Source organism: Mus caroli, chromosome 1 (assembly GCF_900094665.2).
Source record: "Mus caroli chromosome 1, CAROLI_EIJ_v1.1, whole genome shotgun sequence".
NCBI lineage: Eukaryota > Metazoa > Chordata > Mammalia > Rodentia > Muridae > Mus > Mus caroli.
The window spans coordinates 119597242-119624249 of NC_034570.1; the positions used below are offsets into that span (position 1 = coordinate 119597242).

General features: G+C 39.5%; 1 protein-coding gene across 2 annotated transcripts in view; it reads left to right on the forward strand.

The window, feature by feature from the left end:
* The window catches only part of Rab3gap1 (RAB3 GTPase activating protein catalytic subunit 1), a 63906-nt gene that overhangs the window by 29490 nt on the left and 7408 nt on the right, over positions 1 to 27008 (forward strand). For both annotated transcript variants that reach the window (XM_029475870.1, XM_021162889.2), the window contains exons 8-18: positions 646 to 745; positions 6421 to 6502; positions 8970 to 9038; positions 10305 to 10378; positions 15510 to 15602; positions 16055 to 16221; positions 18290 to 18379; positions 18762 to 18934; positions 20602 to 20656; positions 20963 to 21334; positions 24594 to 24731. In XM_029475870.1, coding sequence (XP_029331730.1) covers positions 646 to 745; positions 6421 to 6502; positions 8970 to 9038; positions 10305 to 10378; positions 15510 to 15602; positions 16055 to 16221; positions 18290 to 18379; positions 18762 to 18934; positions 20602 to 20656; positions 20963 to 21334; positions 24594 to 24731 — 1413 coding nt within the window. The remainder of the gene's footprint in view (positions 1 to 645; positions 746 to 6420; positions 6503 to 8969; positions 9039 to 10304; positions 10379 to 15509; positions 15603 to 16054; positions 16222 to 18289; positions 18380 to 18761; positions 18935 to 20601; positions 20657 to 20962; positions 21335 to 24593; positions 24732 to 27008) is intronic.

Here is a 27008-nt window from a genome sequence, read left to right on the forward strand (position 1 = left end):
CCCCNCCCCCCCCCCCCCCCGCAGTGGCCCCCGGTTCACTTGAATGTCATGTGACATGTAGCCCTCTCCCTTTCTCAATCCCTCTTGATCCCCACTCAGGGTTCCCTATCCAGTTTCATAGGCTGTACCTATTCCTACAACCACTTACTTACATGCACACAGCTATTAAAAGTTAAGATCTGGCTCTTAAAATCTTTCCATCCCCGCTTGGTGATCTCCGAGCCTTACGTTTTAGAGGTTACATTATAGATGTGTCAGTTGGGATTGCAGTTTTTTTCCTTTCCAAAATTTTATTTATTTTAAGGAATGTATCACTATGTAGCCTTGGCTGGCTTGGAAGTTGCTGTGTAGACAAGTCAGACCTCAAACTCAAAAAGCTCTGTCTGCCTCTGTCTCTGGAGTGCTAGGATGAAAGGCCTGCACCATGCTCAGCTAGTATCTTCCGTCTCGGTTATTTAAGCTATACACAACTGGGTCAGTGTTATTTTTCTTTTCATGTTTGACTCTATACACTATTGTTTGAAACTGTAAACTTAAATTGTAGTTTCTCAAGGGTAGCATTCCATAACTTTGAAATGTTGTTGCTGAAGTTTTGAAACACAGGCTAAAACGTTTACATGGTATTGTCTTTGCATGTGTTTCTAGGGCTGTCCTTTAACTCCATTGCCTCCAGTTAGCATTGCGATTCGGTTCACATATGTGCTTCAGGATTGGCAGCAATACTTTTGGCCTCAGCAGCCTCCAGGTGAGAACATTTGGAACTGTGTTTAACATATTAAAATAGATTGAAAAGAAAATTTATTAAGAAATTAATATTATCTAATGGTGTTTCATACTAGGAATTCCTGTACTCTTTTAAATGTAATTGCTGATTTTGTTATCTGTATAATTTTTATTTTCCTGAAGAAAAGCTCTCACATCTTTTTGAGACAGTGCTATTTCATATTTGACAGTCTGTGAAAGCTGACATGATTTATAAAGCAACCCCTGTGATAGAACATTGTGTGCATTACCATACAGTGAATGATTAAAATACCCATGTTTAGAATGTCACAGAAGCCACCCTCATAAGCTGAAAAGAGTAATTTCGAAACCTTAAGAGCAGCAGTTTTGAACCTGTGGGTTGTGCCCCCTTTGAGAGATGAACAGGCCTTTCACAGGGTTCACCTACGATGATCATAAAACACAGATATTTATATTATGATTTATAACAGTAGCAAAATTACAGTTATGAATTTAGCAATGAAAATAATCTCATGGTTGGGGTTCACTATAACACGAGGAACTGTATGGTTGTAGCATTAGGAAGGCTTAGTATTGGGAAAAGAAGAAAAATAAATTTGTATATAGTTTTATGGAAGAAGATTGTAGAATATCTAATATTAATTATTTTCTCAGGCTATGCCAAGGACTGAGATATGAACAAGGCGTCACCTAAGTTCTAGACAAACTCAGCTTGGGGACATAGAACCTAATTGAGGTTTTCGTTGGTTTTTTTCTTCCTGCTTGCTTTGTTGGATATAGTTGTTTATAGTGCTTCTTTTAATACCATTTATTTAATGTATGTGCCATGGTGTATGACATCAAAGGAAGTCACAGGACAGTTTGTGAGAGTTAGTTCTTTTCTACCATGTGGGTCTGGGGATGGAACTTGGGTTGTCAAGCTTGGTGGCAGACACCTTTGCTTGCTAAAAATTCTCTTGCCAGCCTCACAGTATTCTATTTTTAGCCCTTTTTGTTTCTGAAATAATGTTTGTACTTCCTTTAAAATATTTTTGTTTTGGTTTGGTTTTGTAGTCCTGGTTGTCCTGGAGCTCATTATATATACCAGACTAGCCTTGAACTCAGAGATTCTCCTGTCTCTGCCTCCAGAGTGGTGTGATGAAAGGAATGTGCCACCATACTTGACCAAAATCTCTTTAAAAATTCTTATTATCATATATGCATTGTACAAAGTGATGTTTCATAAAGAAATGTTCATTTAAGTAATCAAATATATGCATATGTATGTTGCATATGGGAGAAAACAATATTGAACTCATTTCTCCATTACTGTCTCATTTGCTCTCTCTCTTTAGACTTTTCATTCCTGCAAATATACATACATTCTGCATATATACATACTTATGCACATATATACACACACACACACACATAAGCATACACACATATGTGTGTACACCCTTTAAATATAGAGAAAGCATACAATATATGTTTTTCCAGGTCAGTCTGATTTTGTTTAACATGATGACCCACTTTCCTGGGAATGACATAATTCTTTTTTTTTTTTTATGACACAAGCAAACTTCACTGTGTATATACGAATCATATTTTCTTTACCTATTCATCTGTTAGTAGACATCAAGGATGGTTCCATATCTGAGCTGTTGTGAATGTCGCAAGTATTTTTGTGGTATGCTGACTTAGATTCTTAGTATAGTTAGATAAGATAATTTATTTTGAATGTTATTTATATTTATTTGTGTATGTGTGTGTGCGTGCACGCGTGTGCATGTGCGCCTACCATATGAGCAGTGTGCATAGAGGTTCAGATGTCTTCCTTTATCATTCCCACTTCATTCATTCATTCATTCATTCATTCACGGGGGGGGGTGTTACATTTTACTAATTTCTTAGTAACAAATACCCAAATGGGAAAGAACAAATGGGGGTGCTGATAATTAATTTCCTCTGTGGGAAGGCTCAAACGCCCCAGAATCAGTTTTCCTGTCAACTTTGGGTACTTGCTGTGGACCCTGTGTGCTGAGGCAGAGCATATTTGGTAAAGTTGATAAGACAGAAGGCATTGATGGCTTTTATATTACTTGGGGTGTTGAGGGTTGTCTGGCCTCCTGGCCTGGCCTGCCCTCATCCCTTTCCTTTCATTTTTTAGCTTTGGTCTTGTAGGTGCAGGGCTTGTTCATACACATGGTCTGCTAGTACTGTGCTTTCTACCAAGCCTTCTTCGGGGTACCTTTTGGTCTTGGTACCTCTGCTTCTTTTACATGGGCCACAGATCTCACTTGGATTTGCAGTCAGCTTCAAATTCCTTCTTCCAGTTGTGGTGTCCCTGCATGGGTGTCCTGGACCTGGGCTCTGCAGTCACCCTCTTGGAGACCACTCTGCAGTCCTTACTGTAGACACCATGCACTGAGTCCCCAGCCAGCCCTTGTTCATTTGTCTTCTTTGTGAGACAGGGTCTCTCACTGAACCTGGAACTTAGGATTTCGACTAGACTGTCTGGACAGCAAGCCCTCAGGATTTGCCCTCTAGTTGGGCTTACAAGTGTTTGTCATTGTGCCCAGCTTTAACGTTTGTGTTGGGGAATCCAAACTAATATCCTTATGTGGGCACAGTAAGCACACTGCTTACTAAGCTATCTATCATCTCATCTCTACTCCATCTTAAAAGACAGTCTTCTGTAGGCCAGATTTATAAGTGTGTTTATATTTCAAATATGCTTAATAAGAAATGAAATATAAACCTGTAAATAACTAAAAGGCCCCCTCCCCCTCTCTCTGAAGCGGGATCTTCCTGTGTCTTTCTGGCTGGCTAGGTACTGACTTTGTAGCCCATGCTGGCATTGAACTTATGTCAGTTTTGCCTCAGCCTTCCAAATGCTAAGGTTTAGCTAAAAACTACCACACCCATGTATCAATAAACAGCTAGCTTAGAACATTTTTTTAGTGTACTGCTTCCAAAGAAAACCAAAATAATATTTTTCATGCTTTATTCTGTTCCAGCTCTTTGACTATAAGGTTGAGAATAATTGCTGGGGTAGAGATAATACTGGAATTACTATTGTACATAGTCAGCTTTTGGTAATTATGTGTACCACTACTGGTTTTTATACTGTTGAACAACTTAGAACTCCAATGTGCAGTAAACGAGCTACATCTAAACAACAGCAAAGGGGAGGTAAGAGAAAACTTTGGCTTCTAGACAGCAGTACCACTGCATGGTTTTTAATTTGTTACTGACAAATTTCCATTGTTCTCCTTTTCCCAAGGCTACTCTTATTAGTTTTAAACCTTTGCCAAGAACCTTGGAGTGTATCCCAGTGATGGAGTATATACTTAGCATATGTGAGGCCTTGGATTTAATCCTAATTGCTCAGTTCCAAGGTGTCGAGGTCACCAATGATCTTAAAAAGTTCAAGGGCCAGACACTTACATTGTAATTCTGATTGCTAATAAGGTGTTTGATGATGTTCTGCTCCCAGATTTAAAAAAAAAAAAGTGTGGATAAAAAATAATAACATTCCTTAGCCAGCTGGCATCTATATAAACTCAGAATTTTCTCTTATAAGAGGGAAGGACCAGCAGGAATTACAAGCCAGACACTACACTTTGTATTTTCTATCTTCTGTTTAATTTTTTAAGAAAAGATTTATTATATATAAGTACACTGTAGCTGTCTTCAGACTCACCAGAAGAGGGCATCAGATCTCATTATGGGTGGTTGTGAGACATCATGTGGTTGCTGGTATTTGAACTCAGAACCTTTGGAAGAGCAGTCAGTGCTCCTACCTGCTGAGCCATCTTGTCAGCCCCTGTTTAATTTTTTTAAAAAAAGATATATTTATTTATGTATTTTATGTGTATGGATAATTTATATCTACATACCAGAAGACAGAATCAGCCAATTGTGAGCTGTCATGTGGGTGCTGGGATGAATTTGGGACTTTCAGAAGAGCAGTGAGTGCTATTAACCACTGAGCCATCTCTCCAGCCCCGCTTAATTCTCTTTAATTTTTGTGATACATGAATGTTGTTGCATTTCTCAGAAAATGTAAGCCTTAGGAAGGCTGGTGTTACATGGTTACCCAGTTGATCAAGTTTGCCTTCATGTATTAGTCAATCTCCAGTTTTCTGGGTCTCCTCACAGCTTTTTTGTTTAGTTTTGTTTTTTGTTTTTTGAGACAGGGTTTCTCTGTATAGCCCTGACTGTCCTGGAACTCACTCTGTAGACCAGGCTGGCCTCGAACTCAGAAATCCGCCTGCCTCTGCCTCCCAAGTGCTGGGATTGAAGGCATGCGCCACCACCACTCTGCTCCTCACAGCTTTTAATTAAAACTTGTGTACTGGAGCTGGAGAGATGGCTCAGCAGGTAAGAGCACTGACTGCTCTTTCAGAGGTCCTGAGTTCAATTCCTAACCACCACATGGTGGCTCACAACCATCTGTGATGGGATCTGATGCTCTCTTCTGGTGTGTCAGTGACAGTGTATTCATAAATAAATTAATTTAAAAAATCCTTTTTTACTATCCTTTTGCTAATTATTTTTAATGTATCAGTTTATGAGAATGCATGCAAAGTTTGAAGCTCTTAAAGGTAATTTGTAGTGTAAAACTCATCACATGATCTTTATTTTTGTAAGCATTCTTTAAGTTGTAAAATGGAATGAATTGATTGAAGAATTATTGAGTAATTTAGCCATATTTAATGACTGTTTTTAGTAACTTAGGGCATAAGTTGTCAAGTGTTGATTTAAACAAATCTGGGTGATGTTTGTGATTCAACACTAGACTTTAAATTTATGAATTTCTAGTATAATATTAACAATTAAATACCTCCATATATATTACTTCAGAGATAGAAATCCTTTTAATGTCCTAGAAGTGTTAGTTTTCTCAAGAAGGATGGAGTTAAGGGTTCAGTGACTTTTTTTGTTTTCTTCCCACGGAGAGACCATTCATTTTGGAAAAGAGGTTCTTTCCTGAATTTCAATATTGCATCTACGGTCCTCAGAAAATTTTACTAATAATAGCAAATTTGGTAATTTGTTACCCAGAAATTTTTGACAACAAAACTGATGAGTGGGGCTGGAGAGATAGCTCAGCGGTTAAGAGCATTGACTGCTCTTCCAGAGGTCATGAGTTCAATTCCCAGCAACCACATGGTGGTTCACAACCATCTGTAATGGGATCTGATGCCCTTTTCTGGTGTGTCTGAAGACAGCTACAGTGTACTTATATAAATGTAATAAATCTTAAAAAAAAAAAAAAACAAAAACTGATGAGTGTAAGTTGGTGAATAAATTTCTTAGTACTTGGATAATCGTCCCTTTTAGATTCTTAGAAAAAGGAGAAAAGTACAGGACTATTTCTCTCTTGAGTAGTAGTTGAGAACTATTTCCCAAGAGTAAAATTTATACTGGATGGCTCGACTTGAAACAGTGGCTAATCAGAAGTGTGTCTCTGTACTTGAACACTCTCATTCTCAGAAGCCTTGCCTTGCATGTGCTAGTTCATGCTTAGCTTGCTGTCTGCGCTGTCACAGGCACCTCAGAGCTATCCCCTTCTGAAAGGTTTCATAGAACTAGGCAAGATCTCACTGTGCGGTTCCAGCTAGCTTAGAATTCACTGTAGAGCTTTATGTGCCTTTTGCCAAATAAAGAATACATCTTTCCCTTATTTAGATATAGATGCCCTTGTGGGAGGAGAAGTTGGAGGCCTGGAGTTTGGCAAGTTGCCATTTGGTGCCTGTGAAGATCCTATCAGGTGAGAGTTTCAGCCTGTCAGTTAGATTATAGCGTTATTTTGCTTTTAAAGTTTATATTGAAATTTGTTTTATGATACTGTATGCTGTTGAAGTAATGTTGGAAATAACTATACTTGCTCTCTTTAGTTTATAACATCACATGAAAACTTCCCAAATTAATACTCTTCTTAAGGTTTTGCAGGCTGTGGGGCTAGTGGTAGAGTGGCTGCATAGTATGCAAAGCATGCGTAGCCCTGGGTTCAGTGCCAGCACAAAGAGTTTGGCAGTCTGTGGCTTGTAGGCCAGATCTGGCCAGTGTCTGTTTCTATGTGGCTCATAATAGTTTATGTATTTTAAAAGTATGTATAAACACAGACACACACATAAGAAGGTAACAGATTGTACATGGCTCCCAAAGCCAAAATATTTGCTCTTTGGCTTTTGTTTGACAAGTTTTCCAGCTCACCACTATAACAGGATTTTGTTTTGAAGTTGAGAAAATCCATCTACTATGAAGTTCAGCACTTCAAAGTGAATAGTTTGGTGGCTTTTATTATAGGTTTATGCAGATATTATCACTGTATAAACCTGAAACATTTTAAATACCTCGGAGAGAAGCTGTTTCGTTAAAATTTGTATTATTTGTGTGTGATTGTAAATGTCTTTGAAACTGCTTGAATTCTGTGATAAATTTCATGGTCATTCTTTTAAGTTATGTCCTGGGGTCTATGTAGGTAATTCTCATTAGGAAGCATTTCTGTTGGACTAGGGTTTCATGGGAAACATCCCGTCTTGGCCATTCATTTTGTTTTTATTTTTGTGATGTTACCTGGGCATGTAGATTTCTTTCTTCGGTTGTGTATCTGGTGTGAGGATCTGGCCTGCTTTAGACTGGGCCAGGGCCTGAGCTGTGTGACTGGAGTTAGGTGGTAGAGCTGGTGCATAAGCTGTTTGATTGGACCAGGCAAAGATGGCTGCTGAACTGTGATTCTGGGGCTTGGCCTGTGTATATGAAGGGAAGGCTGGGATGGGAGAGTGAAGGAGCAGCTCAGCAGGCCAGAGTGGCTCACACACCAAGCAGGCTCTAGGGCCTTGGGTTTGTAGCTTGGTCTGTGGGTGTTGAGATGGCAGCAGGTAGAGGGAAGAATAGGAAAGGAACAAAGCCTTGCAGCCTGCCATGGCTCCTAGTGAGCAAGCTGCTCTGAGCCTGGGTCGAGGGAGGCCTGGGGGTGGCGATGAGGGAGGGGTAACTGAAACTCATCTGTGTTACAGCATAAGCAGTGGTTTAAAAAGAAATGCTTTCTAGTATGCCATTGTGTGGATATGCTTTATGCTTATGATATATCACATTCTGTTTATCCATTCAGTTAATGGGTATTTTACTTATATTTTTTGTTTACTATATAATGTAACATTTAATATCTACAAGACAATTTCATATGGCTACACTGTCCTTTCTTAAAGTAGTTGCTTTTAGTTTATTATATACAGCGCTACTTTTCATAATGAGTTTTATAGATTTATGTGTGATGATCTCCTTTTTTCCTAGTTAGTAACTTAGAGTTTTATTGCTATGAAGAGAAACTACAACCATGGCAAATCTTTTTTTTTTCTTTAGATTTATTTATTTATTTATTTATTTATTTATTTATTTGAACTAATTTTTAAAATTATATTCAACACAATATGTATTTTTATACCAGTCATAAAGTGATGGACATGTTATTAAATGAACATAAATAGATAAAGTCTTGTTTGTTTGTTTTGTTTTGTTTTTAGTAGAGTTTTAAAATCTTGGCTCTTACTATGGTACAAACCCAAAAATCAGAACAATTTTTAGACATCGGAGTTCATTGTCCCTCACATCACCAAAGGATTTTACCTCCATAGTAGTTAAGCTAAGAGTTGACAGTTCTGCTGCGGACCATGGCAACTCTTATAAAGAAAAACATTTATCTGGAGCTGGCTTATAGTTTAGAGGTTTAACTATTATTGTCAGGGTGGGAAACATGGCAGTGTGCAGGCCGACATGATACTGGAGAGATATCTGAGAGTTCTACATTTGGATCAGCAGGAAGAGAGAGTGACACTGGGCCTGGCTTGAATATCTGAATCCTCAAAGCCCACCAAACACTTCTTCCAACAAGGACACACTTACTCCCAGCAAGGCCATAGTAATGTCATTCCCTGTGGCCAATGGGGGCCACAGCACCCCCTTCATTACTTTTTTCTTGTCTTTCCTTTTGGTGACTCTGAGTTGCTTACAGGAGCATAGGTGTGGATATAGGTGAAGGAGTACTTACAAGAGTATGACCTACTCACCAGAGGCTCTGCCAGTGGAGAAAGTGTCTCCCTCCCCAGCAACCATTACACACAACACTTCACACGCATTGCTTTCTTAGGATACATTTCTAGAAATAGAATTATTGGGTCAGAGGACATACATACACATTTTACAGGTTTAATTTTTTTGTTTTTTAATTTTAGTGAACTCCATTTAGCAACAACGTGGCCTCACTTGACAGAAGGGATCATTGTAGATAATGATGTTTATTCGTAAGTATGTTAAGAACTTCCTTCCAGTATATTAACCACCAAGTGCTTACTACAAAGTTTTAGTTTTTGAAAAAAATTTTTAGACTTGTCTGTGTGTATTTGTGATGAGTTTTTATGATGCCACTTTGGGAAGGTGATCCTTAATTCAGGGCAGTAAACTATTTAAATCTTTGCAGCATAGTGATCTCTCTCTCTACCCTTTAGTGTGCAATTTTCTCCAACTCTTCTTAGCTTCTAAGAATCATTGTAGGACTTGGAATATAGCTCACGGGTAGAGTACTTGCCCAGTGTGTTGTAGACCCTAAGCTTGACACCCTACGCCCCTCCCAAAATTTTTTTTTCATGTAATGCTTATAAGAAGTAGTGACGGGGCTGGAGCCATGGCTCAGTGGTTAAGAGCATTAGCTGCTCTTCCAGAGGACCTGCGTCCAATTCTCAGTACCTACATGGCAGCTCCCAGCTGTCTGTAAGCTTAGAGTGTAGTGAAAGGAAAGGCATTACATTCTCCTTCTGGCTGGGAACAGACACTTTGACTTTTCACAGTTAACAGAAACTCAGTGCATTTGTCAATGGTACAAGTAACAGCATGCAGGTCCTCACTTAGGGTATGTAGGTGCAAAGAAGGAGGTACAGACATAGTTTAAAGGGCCTGGTAAGCCTTAGTGTAGATGTTTTTAAAGTTTACATTGATGTGTCAGTTTGCTTTTGTGGCGTTTTCTTGTCATGGTGCAAGTGTGGGAATCAGAGAATAACTGTGGGCTGTCTCCTCCTACCACATGGCCTTCCTGGAGATTGACATCAGAGGATCAGGTTTGGTGGCAAGTACCTTTACTTGCCATCTTGCTGGTCATGAATTTTTTTAAAAAAAAATTACACATAATAAATACCTCATTGAATAGATCCTCTATAGTATTCTTTAGGAAGCAGAATGCTTTTGGTTTTGTCCAAGGTTTGGAGTCCCTGTTTTCATTAATAGTAATATTAAATTAAAAACAGGTTGCTTAAGGTGATTATATAGGGGCTCAAAAAAATAAACTGTCTAAAAAAGATTATTGTGCATACTTGTTTCTTAATTTTTATTGTATTCTTTAAAAATATATTTGTCTCATTTGGTTTTTAGTGCACATCTCATGATTTTATAATTCTAGATTTTGTTTTGATCTTGGTAGTCCATTGATGACAAATGTGTGCCACTGGACCTAGCTTTCATTCCATTGCATTGTAGATATGTTTATTAGTCATAATTACTGCCTTACTCTATCCTAGTGATTTGGATCCTGTTCAAGCTCCCCATTGGTCGGTTAGAGTTCGAAAAGCTGATAATCCGCAGTGTTTACTAGGTAAAGTACACTCTGTTCCCTTCTGAAATTTTCCAACTTGGAATGCTGAATACATTTCATCTATTCAAAGTATTGTTTTACATTTTTATAACCACCTCAGTGTGTAGAAAAAGAATTTACCAAATAAGTGAATCTTTTATTAACAGCAATAGCAGCATTTCTTCCCTTTAATGAATCTATACTCCAGCATTCTCTGTGATATTCTCTCAGATCTTGTTTTGCTCTGCCCATGTTACTATGTCCCCTTCTCCCAGCACAGTCTGCATCTTCAGTTTCTGTTGCTGCAACAAAGCACCATAACCAAGAAGCAAGTTGAGGAGGAAAGGACTTATTCAGCTTACACTTCCACATCACTGTTTATCACCAAAGGAAGCCAGAACAGAAACTCAAGCAGGGCAGGATCCTAGAGGCAGGAGCTGATGCAGAGGCCATGACAGGGAGCTGCTTATTGGCTTGCTTCCCACAGCTTGCTCAGCCTGCTTTCTCAGAGAACTCTGGAGTAGCAGCCCAGGGATGGCACCTCAAACCCCACCATGTGCTGGGCCCTCCCCTAGTGAGCACTAGTTGAGAAAATGCCTTATAGTCTGACCTCAGGGAAGCATTTCCTCAGCTGAGGCTCTTCCCGTCTGGCAACTGTAGCTTGTCTTTTGAGATCCCTCATGGCCTGTGATGTGATGGTACAAGAGCATTGATTTAGTGTGCACTAGAGCAGGACTGCTTCAACTTTTTCCACTTGCCATCCTTTTTAACTGAGACATCTTTGCATGACATGAGGTATATATTAAATAGGTATGCAGATCAAACATGTACTGAGAAATTTTTTTCTAGGATGATTCTTTGGTGTGTGTGTATGCATGTTTTTATTATAGCTGAGACAAATTTGTATACTAATGAGATAGATATGCTTATTAATTTTACATTAAGAAATAAATGTTAGCATTTTCAACATTTCTCAGAGTTGATGTCTTAGCTCTGTAATTGTCATTTCTGAATGTGCTGCTTTGCACAAATACACTCTATAAAATGGCAGGATCTATGGAGGGTCATCTCCGAAATTGTTGGAAGTTCAGTTCTAATAGGATACTCAAGTTATTAACTCAGCAGTTTTTAAAAGTAAACATTCTAAGGGTCACTTATTTTATCCTCACATGCTAAGGAAGAATAATAAGAAAATGTTGTCTTTTTTTCTGTAATTATATCATTCTGTTTATACAAAGGCAGAAAGCTTTATAAAAATCCTGTCATGTGTATCATGCATTAGTGGGTGGTATGTGGAGTCCCAGCATCTGCAGTGCAGAGTGCATCCTGGGAGTTCATAAGCAGGGCTGTAGTGGAGTTCATAAGCAGGGCTGTAGTGGAGTTCATAAGCAGGGCTGTAGTGGAGTTCATGCAGCACATGTCAGCACTGCCAGAAACATCTTGGATTTATTACATGTTTGATTTTGAGTTAATTTTTGGTCATTCCACATTCAGAAGCTTTTTACTATTTGCATATTTTTAGTGTCTAGAAATCATTCTTAACCAGAGTTTAAAAGGCTGGGCATTGGAGGCTGGAGAGGTGGCTCAGTGGTTAAGAGCACTGACTGCTCTTCCAGAGGTCCTGAGTTCAATTCCTGGCAACCACATGGTGGCTCACAACCATCTGTAATGGGATCTGATGCCTTCTTCTGGTGTGTCTGAAGACAGCTACAGTGTACTCACATACATTAAATAAATAAGTCTTTTTTAAAAAGCTGGGCATTCCACCTCTTCTGCCAAGTTGTATCACATCTACAAACCTATTTTCTGGAGAGAGGGATTTGTTATATACTTTTGTTCACCTAGCAGGTGTTTTGAAGATTAAGTGAAATACAATATAACTTTAAAGTACCTTGAAAAGTAGTAATTGCCATTCAGAATCTATATCTGGAATTGTTATCCTTTTTACCTTTTTCTTCTCCTCCACAACCTCCAACTCCACTTTAAGATAAGGTCTCCCTGGGTAGCCCTGGCTAGCCTGGAATTCATTTTGTAGACCAGGCTCTGTCTGGTCTTTCTTGAACTCACAGAGATCTTTCTGCCTCTGCCTTTTGGTTGCTGAGATTAAAGATGTATATTTCTTTTTCCTTTCTTTAAGCTTATCTCTCCAGATCTTCCAAAACCCATAGCTTTTCCTTATTTCCCTTCTTACATTTCGTATACATGGAGATGTTCTCTCCATATCTTCTATATAGGCATGCCTACCTTTACTCTGTATCACCTGACATTAAATTCAACTGATATTAAAATAGTACTTACTAATGACAGTGCTGGTTCTTCAAAGCATTTTTATTTCTGTTTCTAAATACTTATATTATTTATATGAATACACTGTAGCTGTCTTCAGACATACCAGAAAAGGGCATCAGATCTCATTAGAGATGGTTGTGAGCCACCATGTGGTTGCCAAATTGAACCTCTGGAAGAGCTGTTAGTGTTCTTAGCTGCTGAGCCATTCTTAGGCTCTAGTTCTGGTTGTTTTGTTTTGTTTTTTGCATGAATAGATGGATAGATGGATGGATGGGGCAGAGCCCCCCAAACCACCCTCCAACAACTTTATTTCTTTTCTCTGGCCTTTTTATACCTTATTAGACAAAGAGTTCTTTAGAAAATTACCTCAGAGATAAAATGTTACATAGAATGGGAGTTACAGAAGGGTGTTGATATTAAGTTCAAAGTAGTATTTTATTCTATATGCTTATTATAAGTTCAAAGCAACAGTGTTCACATGGCCTTGCCATATCATAGTGCACATCTGTGGCTTAGATCTAAATGTTTTTCCTTGAAGAATACAAATTTGTCCCAAGTCTACTTCTCTTTTTTTGTGTAATTATGTAAAGCTAATTGTATTTTTTTAAAGATTTATTTATTGTTATATGTAAGTACACTGTAGCTGTCTGAAGATAGCTACAGTGTACTTTCTAGTTCTGCTTTTATAATATTTTTAAATTCAGAGTTTCATATTTTTTTGCTTAGCTCTTAATCATTCGTTTTGTGTTGCTCATCAAATGTCAGATCGCACTTAGCCCGTATGGTACCTGGTAATGGAGAAAGTGTTCTGCCTTTGGTGAGATCGCCTGGGGCCTTAGAGAGACAGCACTGTCAGTGCTGAACAAACCCATCCCCTAAGTTCTTGAAGCAGCAGCCTCGTCAGTGAAACAGATGAGTTGGTACCTCACAGGATGTTAGGCTGATGAAGCACAGTAACCGTCTGTATGCACCTCACACTTAATTAGTGTCTTGTTCATAGACAGTGCAGTGTCTGTGCTGTACAACGGTTGATGTATTACACTGGCAAATTTGCCTACTTGATGGCCTTCTAATACCTTATTTTCCTTCATTTGATCTGATGGCTTTGGTAAGGACTTGAGAAGCACTCTTATTTTAAGTTACTATTTCATGATCTTACTCCACCTCTTTGTTTAGGTTTTTTTGTTTGTTTGTTTGTTTGTTTGGTTTTTGTTTTTGTTTTGTTTTTTGTTTTTTTTCGAGACAGGGTTCCTCTGTGTAGCCCTGGCTGTCCTGGAACTCACTCTGTAGACCAGGCTGGCCTCAAACTCAGAAATTCACTTGCCTCTGCTGGGATTAAAGGCGTGCGCCACCACGCCTGGCCTTTGTATAGTTTTTAATGACAAAATTACTAGGATTTTCTACATTTCTGGAAAAGAAACCAAGAAATGTTGGTAAATTCTAAAACTTTATATTTTTTATTGTATTTTGGTACTGAAAATTCTTGTTAAATTTATTGGTGCAAACATACCCTACGCCGGCCCCCCCCCTCCTCCATTCCGCCCCACCCCCCACCCCCAAGATAGTGGAGTCACTATCTTATGTAATCCAGGCTGGCCTTCCACTCACTGTGTAAGTTGAGGATGACCTTGAATGCCCCATCTTTCCTCCTCTAGCTCCCAAGTGTCAATATTACAAGGGTGCACTGCCATACACGATTGTAGGTGAAAGAAGTTGACCAAGGGAAGACAACAGTGCTCCCCCAACCTCCCAGTGAAAAGCGTTGTGGAAGAGACAGCCATGCTTCCATGCATAGCTTCCTGGAATCTCAGTATTTGGGAGACTAAGGCAGGGAGATTGCAAGGTCATGGCCAGCTATAGATAATTTTTTATTAAAAATGATTTTTATTATACTTATTTATTTGGGGGAGCTATGGCATTCACATACATAGCTTGTATGATGATAGAGGATAAGTTGAGGGAATTGGTTCCTTCCACCATGGGGCTGAGAGAGCAACCCCACTGAGCCATCCTGTCAACACCAAGCATCTCTTGAAAACATAGGAACTAATTTTCATCTTTATATCACTAATATGCAACCAAAGATGTAATAGCTTCATATCACATGATTTCTTTATCCTCTAGGAACATCTTTACATCTTAATTTTAATACGTGTTTTTAATTGTTTCAGAATTATTATAGGATAACAGGAAAGAAAATGATGTATAATAATATTGTTACTTTTATGATTTAATGATAATGGATATTGGTAGCAGTGAAGCCTGTGGAAAGCTTAATATTAGGAAGTGTGTTTTGTTTTCATTCTTTCTAGAAGGAATTTTTTTTTTTTTTTTTTTAGCAATAGGAATAAAGGCATCTTATTGAGAGAGAACACATTCTTGAGACTGGGAATAGACTAGTGAGCTCATGGGAAAGCACGCGTCCCAAACAGAAGGAACACAGGGAGTACACAGGAGAAGACTCTGCTCTGTCCTCAGATGGGATAAAAAGAACAAGGTCACTTCTGAAGTAGGGTCAGTTGTTACCTTCCTCAGAGAAAAACTAAGTAGAACATGCTGTCCTCGAACTCCGATTGCCTTTGCCTCTGCCTCGATGAAAAGAACCACTGCCTGGCTTCCCAACTATATCTTTTAAGTGTTTTTATTTTTATATTTTTTTGGAGACAGAGTTTCTCTGTGTAGCCCTGGCCATTCTGAAACTAACTTGGTAGATCAGGCTGGCCTCAAACTCCCAAGCCGGTGTCCCACCACTGCTGGGCTTCCCAACTGTATCTTACCTATAGCTTTCGGTCATAGATGTGTACCTCTGTTGGACTGATTTCTTAGACTTTAGTGTCAAAAATTAATAACTTTTTTTTGGTAGGTGATTTTGTTACTGAATTTTTAAAAATTTGCCGTCGAAAGGAATCAACGGATGAAATTCTTGGACGATCCACATTTGAAGAAGAGGGAAGAGGTAACCTACTTTTCCTAGTTTACGTTTCCTCCAAAACCTTGCCTTTATTCTTTGGCATTTATCCTGGCAACTTTTCAATCACTTTGAATTGAGTTGGAGAAGGGAGTATAGACGGCACTTGCTGGGCACCCAAAGCTTAATCAGCAAATATATTTAATCACTTCTTCCTAACAACAACAACAAATAGTAATAAGGTATGTGGAAAAAGCATAGTTTTAGATATTCATATTTGAGGTCTCCAGAAGAAAAATAACTTTGTGATTTCTCGGCATCCATGTTTCATGTGCTGAGCACGTGATAAAGCTGAGCACATGAGAACTTGATAATTTTATAATTCTGAGAGTATTTAATACTTGTGTAAAGGAAAACCCAAACAAGTGAATGTCATCAGCTTATTGACACTTTCCCTGCCACTTTTGGTGATAGAATTTTCATTCATTTCTACTTTATAGAAGTTGCTGATATAACTCACGCTTTGTCAAAGCTGACTGAGCCAGCACCAGTTCCAATTCATAAATTATCAGTTTCAAATATGGTACACACTGCAAAGAAGAAAATACGGAAGCACAGAGGAGAAGAGTCACCACTCAACAATGATGTGCTCAATACCATTCTCTTGGTAAGTAGCTGCCTTACTTCTGTGTGCATCTGCATAAGCATATGATCATTATAATTATATATCCCATTCCTTCTTTATGGCAGCACTGGATTAGGAGCATAAAGTATAATCAATGATCCACATTCAGAGACTGGTTATTGGGAAGAAGAGGCATAGCGTTACAGTCCTAGGTTGCAGTTAGAAACAGGAGAAGGAGGTAATGAGAGGAGAGCAGAAAGTGTGTGTGTGTGTGTGTGTGTGTGTGTGTGTTGGTGTGTGTGTTGGTGTGTGTTAACATGCACAGTGGAAGTCAGGATGCTTTCTAAAGAGGATGCCACGTGCTGAGTAAGGTTTTGCTATGCGGTGCTAGGGATCAAACCTAGGGCCTTCTCCATGCCTGAGTGCATGTCAAACAGTGGTGTCTGAGGAGTGCTTCCCTGAGAGTGATCAGGGTAAGGATGGGCAGGTAGCTGGAAACCTGCATGATCTAGCACCGCACTTTTGTCTTAACACCACTTGAAACAGATTAGTTTGTGACAGGAATTGAACTTTTAAAATGTTCTTATGACAATAGCCTACAAAAATCTGTACAGTAAGGACCAGAGAGGACAAAGAAGAGGGTTAAGGTGGGTCCCAGGTATAGTGTAATTGGAGTGGATGTAGCCTGAGAGCCACATGGCAGGGTGAATACTGACTTCCTCCATGATGTTGAACAAGTCACTGCAGGTTTTTCATCTCACAAACGGAGCTGGTACTCCTGTGACACATTCCTTTAATCCCAGAACTTGGAAGGTAGAGGCAGGCAGATCTCTGTGAGTTCTGGTCTACATCGAGAGTTCTAGGGCAGCTAGAAATGCATAATAAAGAGCCCTTCTCTCAAAAAGAACAGGGAAAAAAGGGAAGCTGATAACACTTGGTGAGATTTTATAAAATTAAAGGGCCATTACTACCTGGTATGTAATAGGTCTTTATTAAGTGATTGTAATTGCAGTTATTATAAAGTCTTCAAGGAAATCCTTCAAAAATAGTTAGTGTAATAAAGGAAGGGAATGCTGGGTCTGGACCTGATGTTGACCAGTGTCTTGCCAGTTTTCTGGTCAAGACTTTTAGATCTTTAGCTGGTACATTATAAATACGGGAAAGATGAGAACCGAATGGTGTTTGTAGATATGTACCTGCTCCTGGAACTTTGTACCTCTTAGTTACGTCAGTTTTTATAAGTCTGTTAAATATTGGTTAAAATACTAGAAAGTCTGAGCGTGTTCTGTAATACGTTCCAATGGAAGCTAGAGAGATTGGTTAGTAACATCAGAAAACCGTCTCAATACTAATAAAAGGAGATAAGTCTCCATAGAGAAGACTCCTTAAATCCTAAGGACCTGGTAAGGTGGTGTAAGCCTAGCACTTGGAAGGCTGGTATAGAAAGATCATGAGTTTAAGACTAGCCTGGGCTTTACAGTGAAACCTTATCTACACAATGCAGGTTTAAGCTCCTCATTTCTAGGGGATATTTTCCACCATGCCTTCAGTATTTCATACATGGAAACCTGTGGATGATCTTATCACAGATTCTCAGAAACACAGAGGTGGTTTTAGATCATTTGTTAGAGTTTTGACTCTATTTAAAGGGATTCACACTTTTTAAAATACAGGATTTACTAGCATTGATGAGTATTGAATCAGTGTGATGAGATTTTTGCTTCTGTGTTGTTTACCGCACAGAATCAAGTGCTTGTTTGAATGAAAAATTTCTGAACTGCTGAAAGTATTTTCCTTTTTATGACAATATGGAATCAGCTGGATATCACAGTAAAAATAATCTCATAATTTTAACAGCAAATCTACTGGAAAGTCAGTCAGTGTCTTCTATGGGTTATAAACTCCAACAGAATAGTTAGATGCAGTAGCTTATATTCTTAATCCCATCCCAGTACCTGTGGAGCAGGTGGATCTCTGAGTGCTTTACCATCCTGGTCTACATATTGAGTTCTAAGTTAGCCAGAGCTTTACAGTGAGAACTGACTTTCAAGAGAGAAAGAAGGTTGAAATCATCCAAGAAGGTAAGTATAATGTGGCTATCCTCCCCTAGTTCTTGTTCCCAGATGCTGTCTCTGAGAAGCCGTTAGATGGAACTACTTCAATAGACAGTAGCAATCCTGCTTCAGAGCCTGGAGACTATGTAAGTTGGAATTCACCATTAAAATATTGTAAATGCACTTTATGTCTAGGGGTTTGCTCAATGTCTAGAGATACCTAAGTATCTCTTCATTTAAAAATCCATCTGGGAAAACTGAGTGGTGTTCACAGCCACTCAGATGATGACCTGCTTAGAACATCTGTGTAGATAGCTGTTTTGTAGAGCAAAGCAGCATCTTGGGAAATAGAATCCTATGCATAGCTGTTGGGTCGTCATAGTTTTAGAGTTCTTGTCAAATTCTTAAGTTTGTCTTGCAGCAGATCCTGATGGGTTAATTTTGATGGAAGATTCTTCTTATGTACTCTCTAAGTATGCAAATTTGCTGTTAACAGGTTTTGCTTTGTTTTTCTTTTGTAAAATTTAGACTCTCTACAATCAGTTCAAGTCTGCACCTTCCGACAGTCTAACATACAAACTGGCCTTGTGTCTTTGTATGATCAACTTCTACCATGGAGGGCTGAAGGGAGTGGCACATCTCTGGCAGGAATTTGTCCTTGAAATGCGTTTCAGATGGGAAAACAACTTTCTGATTCCAGGGTAATAATTTTAATTTCCAGTTGTTTAGATAGGATTTTTTTTATCACCAACTATCTGACTTCTTTCAGGAATTCTTTGTAAGAAATATGTATCCAGCTTTACTCAGGTGTTCAGTGCAGTACATTTCTAATGGAAGAAAAGGCCAGACAACCCAAATGTCAACATTGTGCTGCATGACTGTAAAGCTTTCTTCTAGAGTCGTTTTATTGTTTTGTTTGAGGTGGGGTATTGGGACATGAACCCAGGGCCTCATATATTCCAGGCAAGTGCTCTGCCACTGAGCTACAGCTGCATACCTCAAGAACCTTAACGTAGAAACTGTTCTTGTTGGGCATGGTGGCAGATGCTTTTATTCCCATCACTCAGGAGGCAAGAGGCAGAGGCAGAGAGAGAGGCAGAGAGGCAGAGGCAGAGGCAGAGGCAGGCAGGTCTCTTGTGCATTCAAGGTCAGTGTGCTCTGCATAGGAAGCTGCAGGCCAGCCAGAACTACATAGTTAAACCCTGTCTCAGCAAACAAACAAGAGTAAATCATAAAAACTGTATTAGTAACTAGGTATTGTAATACAGTACAGAATGCTTTCAATTATGCTGATATGTAGGTGTAGAAAAATGATTGGAGAGAAATACAGTCAAGTGGTAATACTTTTCCCAGGTATGAAAGTACATTTTTTTGTTTGTTTGTTTTTTTCATCTTTGTATTTCTTAAATCATCTATGCATATACTTTTATTTGAAGAAAAATACCTTTAAAGTACTCTATAATTTCAGACATTAAACATAATCTAGAGTCTTTTTTTAAAAAAAGATTTATTTAATTTTATGTGAATACACTGTCTTCAGACACACCAGAAGAGGGCATCAGATCCCAATATAGAAGATTATAAGTTACCGTATAGTTGCTGGAAATTGAACTCAGGACCTCTGGAAGAGCAGTCAGTGCTCTTAACCGCTGAGCCATCTCTCCAGCCCCAATCTAGAACCTTTTTATATTGGCATTTCACTGATTGCATAGACTCTTAACTGTGCATACATGCCAATACTGCTAGTAGGCTAGTGGTTGTCTACCCATGCTAAGGAGAGGAGGATATGACTAGTGTAATGGCCACTGACCTGAAAGTGTTTTGTGTTAGGATGTTTTGCCAGTCTCTGTTTATCTGGATTCTCTCTCAGCTGTTACTGTTTTGCTCTGGAACTTATTGGCCTACAGAAGCACACTGAGTGGAGGAATTTAGTGATTTAGAACCAAAGGGAGTCCAGGATCTCACTGGCAAAGGAGAGGTAGAGAGAGACCTTGGTTTGTTTAATGAGAATCTACCGATATACAATTGGAAAGTGAGTGTACATATGAGTTTTGTTTGTGTGATATGCCAAGTGCTGTACACTAGTTACTTCCTGTGGTGAGTTTAGACTCAGGTTTCTAACTAGCTTGGAAGCTGTTATGAGTTTGCCCTCATATTTCACATGGTTTTTATATTTGATGACGATTGTGAGATAGGATAAAATAATTTTGAACTTTTAATCATGTGTACCCTTCTGGAACCTGACTTTCTTAAGTATGGAAATCTAGTTTTGGTTTCTTAACAATATAGTTAAAAAATTGACAATGTGTAAGTAGGCTTATGTGATATAATTTTACTAAAATTTAAGCTTTCTTTTCCTATTTGGTAGACTAGCAAGTGGACCACCAGATCTAAGATGCTGCTTACTGCATCAGAAACTACAGGTAACGGTATTCCATAGCATGAGTGCACACAAATTTACATCATATATACACACACACACATACACACACACACACACACACACACACACACACACACACACACACACATATATATGCAAAACCTGACGCTTAATCTAACACTTAAGTGTAGGAATGACTTATATAGGCTACTTTCCTTGGGCTGCTTATGGGTTGCTTATAATCCCTGTAATCTGTCTTGGGAAAGAGTAGAAAGAAATACCGAAGCAATTGATACATATTGCTGTACTCTGATTCAACCATAAATGCTATTTCTGTTTTCTTCAGATGTTAAATTGTTGTATTGAAAGGAAGAAAGCACGTGATGAAGGGAAAAAGACGAGCCCCTCAGATAGTACCACTGGTGCATATCCAGGGGATGCTGGGAAAGCTGGAGGCCAGCTGGGCCTGGACCATCTCAGAGATACAGAGAAGGAAAAGGGAGAAGTAGGGAAGTCTTGGGATTCCTGGAGTGATAGCGAAGAAGAGTTTTTTGAATGCCTCAGTGATACGGAAGACCTTAAAGGAAACGGACAGGAGAGTGGTAAGAAAGGAGGTCCCAAGGAGATGGCAAACTTCAAGCCAGAAGGCCGCCTGCACCAGCACGGGAAACTTACCCTGCTGCATAATGGAGAGCCTCTCTACATTCCAGTGACCCAGGTAGGTGCACCAAGGCTTGCAAACTCAGCTGCCTTTTGTTGTTGATTAGGTCCTTCCTAGTAGGAGATGATTGCTTTGGGTAGGAGAGATTGTTTGGAACTTTGAGTTCTGCCAGTCTGAAATTGCATAATCTTTTGAAGCCTTAGTAGATGGTATTGACCTTATTATATAAGGTGATTAATTCTTTGAGAATTCTATGCAATGTGTTTTGATCATACTTAGCCTTACCTTCTCCCCGTGACTTCTCTTAAAGTCTATACCTCCCCTACCTTCCCCAACTCTGGGCTCTCCTTTCTTCTTTTCTTTTTTCTTATTTTTCTTTTTGGTTTTTCGAGACAGGGTTTCTCTGTGTAGCCCTGGCTGTCCTGGAACTCACTCTGTAGAGCAGGCTGGCCCCAGACTCATAAAGATCCACCTGCCTCTGCCTCCCAAGTACTGGGATTAAAGGCATGCACCACCACTGCCCGGCTTGGCTCTTTTCTTTTTAAATAGCCCATCAATTCCATTTTTTTTTTTTTTTTTTTTTTTTTTGCCCATATGCTCCTTGATATGGGGCCCTCCCCTGCAACATGGTGGACCTACCAGGACCCACACCCTTAAAGGAAACTGAGTCTCTATTCCCTGGAAGCCATCTTCTGTCCATGGCTCCTCAGCTACACATCAGGGCTCATGAACCCCTTCCATTCCATGTTAGAATGGTGACTGGCTTGATCCTCTGTGAATCTGAGTGCAGTGGCCGTGTCATGTCCACAAGATGCTATGTACCCTCCTCCACAGTGGACCCTGAGCTTGTGGAATTAATGGTTCTTAAACTGTATTTCCATAGGTAGAGATGAAGTGCTTGCAGTACTCCAAATACAGAATACGGGGAGAACAGAAACGATCATCCTTCAATTAGGACTGTTTTTATTTCTTCAAACATGTTTTAAAGCCATTTTATACCATTAGAACAGCAACTCAGAGTCTAGGGAAGAACAGTTCATTTTTGGTGGTTGGTTTTGCCTAAGTGATATGTGAATACTTATGTTAAAAAAAAGCAGGAGCCAGGCGTGGTGGCACATGCCTTTAGTCCTAGCACTCGGGAGGCAGAGGCAGGCGGATTTCTTAGTTCGAGGCCAGCCTGGTCTACAAAGTGAGTTCCAGGACAACCAGGGCTATACAGAGAAACCCTGTCTTGAAAAACCAAAAAAACAAAAAAAAAAGAGAGAGCGGGCTTCTTGCTCACTGGTTCAGACCTTCTCAGAAGTAACTGTTATTGCTAGTTTGAGTTATGTTTTTTACACTTGCTCCTTTCCACTGATGTGTGCATATTGATATGATTTGGTTTCATTTCTGAATGTGTGCACTGATACGCACCTTGTTTATCCTATCAATAGGGTCACCCCATGCCATTAAATGTACATCTGTGTCATTTATAATTGTTGCATATTATTCTAACATGTGGAAGTCCTACAGCTTATTTAATTATTCATGTCAATCACTATGTGTGTCATTTTCAAGGATTTGCTCTTTTAAACAGTCTGTATCATGAGTCCCTGCCATGATTTACATAAGAAAAATGGCATCACTAGGTAAAGTGGACCAATGTTATCAAGTTTCCCTTTAAACGGGTTGCACCTGTTTTACATTCTCATCAGTGGTAAATTAAAGGTAAAGAGATAGTAATTCTCACACTCTTTCCCCTTTTCATAGGTATAGATGGAATGCTTAGTATGTGCTGATACACTATAGCCATGGCAGTTTAGCAAGACATTACAGTAAGGTTCTAGCACTGAAATTACTTGCATTTTATGTCGATTTCATAAACTATGTGTCCAGTCCATATCATTGTCAGCGGTGCAGGATTATCTATCTATCTATCTATTTATTTATTTTAAGAAAGTGCTTCCTATGTAGCCCTGTCTGGTCTGAAAGTCACTTAACTCACTTTGTAGATAAGGTTGTCCCAAACTATTAGAGATCTGTTTGCTCTTGTTTCCCAAGTGCTAGGGTTAAAGGTATGCACTACCATGCCTGGCTATTTCCTCGACTTTTGATGAACCTAAGCATCTGTGAATGTAATTGACTGGTTTTATATCTTGAAATGTTTTAGTAGCTATTATTAAACTAAGGGTTAAGTCTCTAAGGGTATAAGTATATAAGCATAACCTAAGTATGTAAGTGTAGAGTGTAAGTATAAAGTAAGTATATGTCTCTAAGTGGTTGATAGGATGGATGTGTATCCTCACCAGCGATGCCTGTGATTATTTTATGTAATTCCCTTCACTTGATGTGTCATGGGTTCACATACAATAATTAAATTAATAAATGGAACCATTTGTATTATATGTTCATAGAATAATCAATATTGTCCTGATTAATGTTTGTCAATGTGAGACAAACAAAGACACCTGGGAAGAGGAAATCTCACTGGAGGAATTGCCTCCATCAGACTAGCCTGTAGGCAAGTCCATAGGACATTTTCTTAGTTAATGATTGATGTCAGGAAACCCATTGGATGGCGCTATCTCTAGCAGGTTGTATAAAGAAGCAGGCTGAGCAAGGCATGGAGAGCAAGCAGCAAACAACCTCCCTCCGTAGCCTAAGTGTTAGCTTCAGTTCCTGCCTCTAAGCTCTCCTGAGCATCTGTTCTGACTTCCCTCAGCCATGGTCTTGACTTGAAAGTTTATAACTTTCATAAAGTTGCATTGCCATGGCAACAGAAACCCAACTAGGACAGAAATGTTGTTGGCTTTTGATATTGAGTAGAAAGGAGAAAGTTGAATTAGGTCTCATGTAGGCAGAGTTGGTACTGAATTCACTGTGAAGGTGAGGATGATCTTGAAGCCTCAGTCCTTTAGCCTTCACCTTTCAAGTGCTAGAATTGCAAGCATGTGCTATCACACCCAGCTATAGCATGTGCTCATATGGGTAATTCCTTTCAGCATAGTTGTATTTTTGATTCATGTTATTTTGGTTCACTCATGTTTATTCTTTAGTGATTTTCCTATTCCTTCCCTTCCATCCTGTGACTTCATAGCTATAGGGCCATAAAAAGTAGCTTCTTATCATGGGGAGTTGGTTAGGGCCTCTGCTCTGAAGTCGGTGCTCCAGGAGAAGCTCATGGAAGTTGTTGGTTAAATTCTGCATTTCTTTACATTCTTCTAAATGTGCATTTTATGGCTGCATAAGCAGAAATGTCGTTTTATCCTATGTTTATGGTCCTGCTGTGTCTCTGAAGAGCTACTGGTGACTTTTGCCCTTTTGTGCGTTGTCACAGGAACCAGCACCCATGACAGAAGATCTGCTGGAAGAGCAGTCTGAGGTCTTAGCAAAATTAGGGACATCTGCTGAGGGGGCGCACCTCCGTGCACGCATGCAGAGTGCCTGTCTCCTCTCCGATATGGAGTCTTTTAAGGTAGGTCACACTTCCAGAGCTCTCTGAGTCTGTTTCAGCTGTTCTGGGATGGAACTGTGAGCAGCACTATAGAGTGACATGAAGGTTGTGTCTGTTTTAAGTGTTTGGATTTATTACTTGTTACAAAATGCTTCTTCCAGCCTGGAAAGGACATGTCAGACTCACTTCTTAGGTTTGAAAAAAGAAAGTCAACCTGCTTTCCAAAGTTGAGAATTGAATATTCTGTGTGTTATAGATGGTTTTTCCTTTGTGTGTGCTTAGCCAATTTAAGGCTTTGGGAACTGTAGGGATTTCGATGTGGATTATTTTATGCAACAAACGTGTGTGCTACACACTATGAGTAGGTAGGGGAGATAGAGTATTTATTTAGTCTATTGAGCTTGTGAGAGATTTCTGTATAACTAACTAGTCTTCAAAGGATGCAAGGTCAGAGGGAAGTGGCTAACCTGTTGAGCAGGTATGGGAACTTTCTCAGAAAAGTCAGTATTTTGGAAAGTAGGTATTTGCTGCCTGGAGGAGTTATTGTGGGCTTGGATAGAGGCTTGGGTGTACAACTCTGCACATTTAGGGAACAGTGGTATTTGAGTGTCCTTAACCCTAAGATACTGTATGAACCAGTATCTGAAACTTTAAAATTGTATGTGTGTGGGTATTTTACCTGCATGAATATCTGTGCACCATGTGGGTACTGGGAATTGAACCTGTGTCCTCTGGAAGAGCAAGTGGGTCTCTTAACTGCTGAGCAAACTCTTTGGCCCCCAATATCTGACACTTTAAAAGTCATAACCTAACACTATGAGTAGAAAATTCCACACTATAAGAGTGTTTCATATGCAAAATTATTTAAGTCATTGTATAAACTCACCTTCACGGTATATAAGTGTAGTATGCATGAAAAGTAATTGAATTTTAGGTTTAAACTCGAGTCAAAGCTTAGTTTGTGCATTTGAAAATTCAGAAATCTAAAAAAAATTCAAAACCCTCCTACGCCCATGTATTTTGGAAAGTATACTCAACCCGAGTGACAAACAACTCAGAAGGTGCGGGGACAGAGGAAGCCTTTGCTGTCTGCACACGGACATCTGAAACTTCTTCCAGGCCTGAGCATGCATGTATGTATGTATGTATGTATGTATGTATGTATGTATTTAATGTGAGTACATCCCTGTCTCTAGACACACCAAAAGAGGATCCTATTACAGATGGTTGTGAGCCACTATGTGGTTGCTGGGAATTGAGCTCAGGACCTCTGGAAGAGCAGTCAGTGCTCTTAACCACTGAGCCATCTCTCCAGCCCCCTGAACTTCTTTCTAATCCACAGTAGCCCCTGGCTCTTCAGTTCATAGCCCTTCTCAGTCCACACCTGTGCTCTGCAGGATGGTCCGAGTTTGATTTCTTGTAGACACAAACCCTGCATGATTACTTTTTCTACTTCCTTCTCTACTTGCTAGGAGGTAAGCGATAATAGGAAGCCTTTTCTCTTTACTTATCTCCCAGTAAGACCTGCCAAATGATGCTGAAATGTGTTTCACTCTGCTGTACAGTATTCAAACAGTTGACTCGGTGGATAAAGAGAAGCTAAGGGCTCTGTGAAGAAAACCAAAAAGAAGGGGTCAGCAGGTGTGGACAACCTCCACTGCCGTTCTCCTGCCATCAGCTGCCTTCCTAGTTAGGGTGTGCCCCACAGCAGGCTCTGCAGACGTGCACACAAGAGACTGCAAACGGTGCTGTTCTTTTAACATTGGGCATTACCAAAACTGCTGCTCATTAAATTCTTTTGGACTGAGCTGGGCACTTACAAATTTATAATAACTTTTTAAACCAGAAAATAGAGGTACATGTATGAGGTGGCTCTTAGGAATACAACTCTGTCGGATGGATACTTTTAAAAGTAAATAGTTATTCTAACATATGAGCTGCCTTTCCCTTCCTGTAGGAGCACTTTACTATTAGAGCTGCTCAGAGACCCCAGAGCTGGGCATGGATGTGTGCCCGAGACACCCATACATCACAGGGGCTTACTCTGGGCCATCGTTATAAAAACTCCTTTAACAGAGGACAAGCCATGGCTGAGGTGTCTGTCCTGCCTGCTATGTTACTAAGAACTTAGAGCAGGGGAGGGCTCTAGTACAAAATACTCACTAGTCTGTAACATAGGAGCTGAATATTGAAAACTGTCAAGCTTACTGCCTTTACAGATCAGCTGGTGTGCTGCCTGGTAGGATCCTCCAGACCTTTGCACATAAATCCTAGTCACTGTCACAAACCATGGCACAG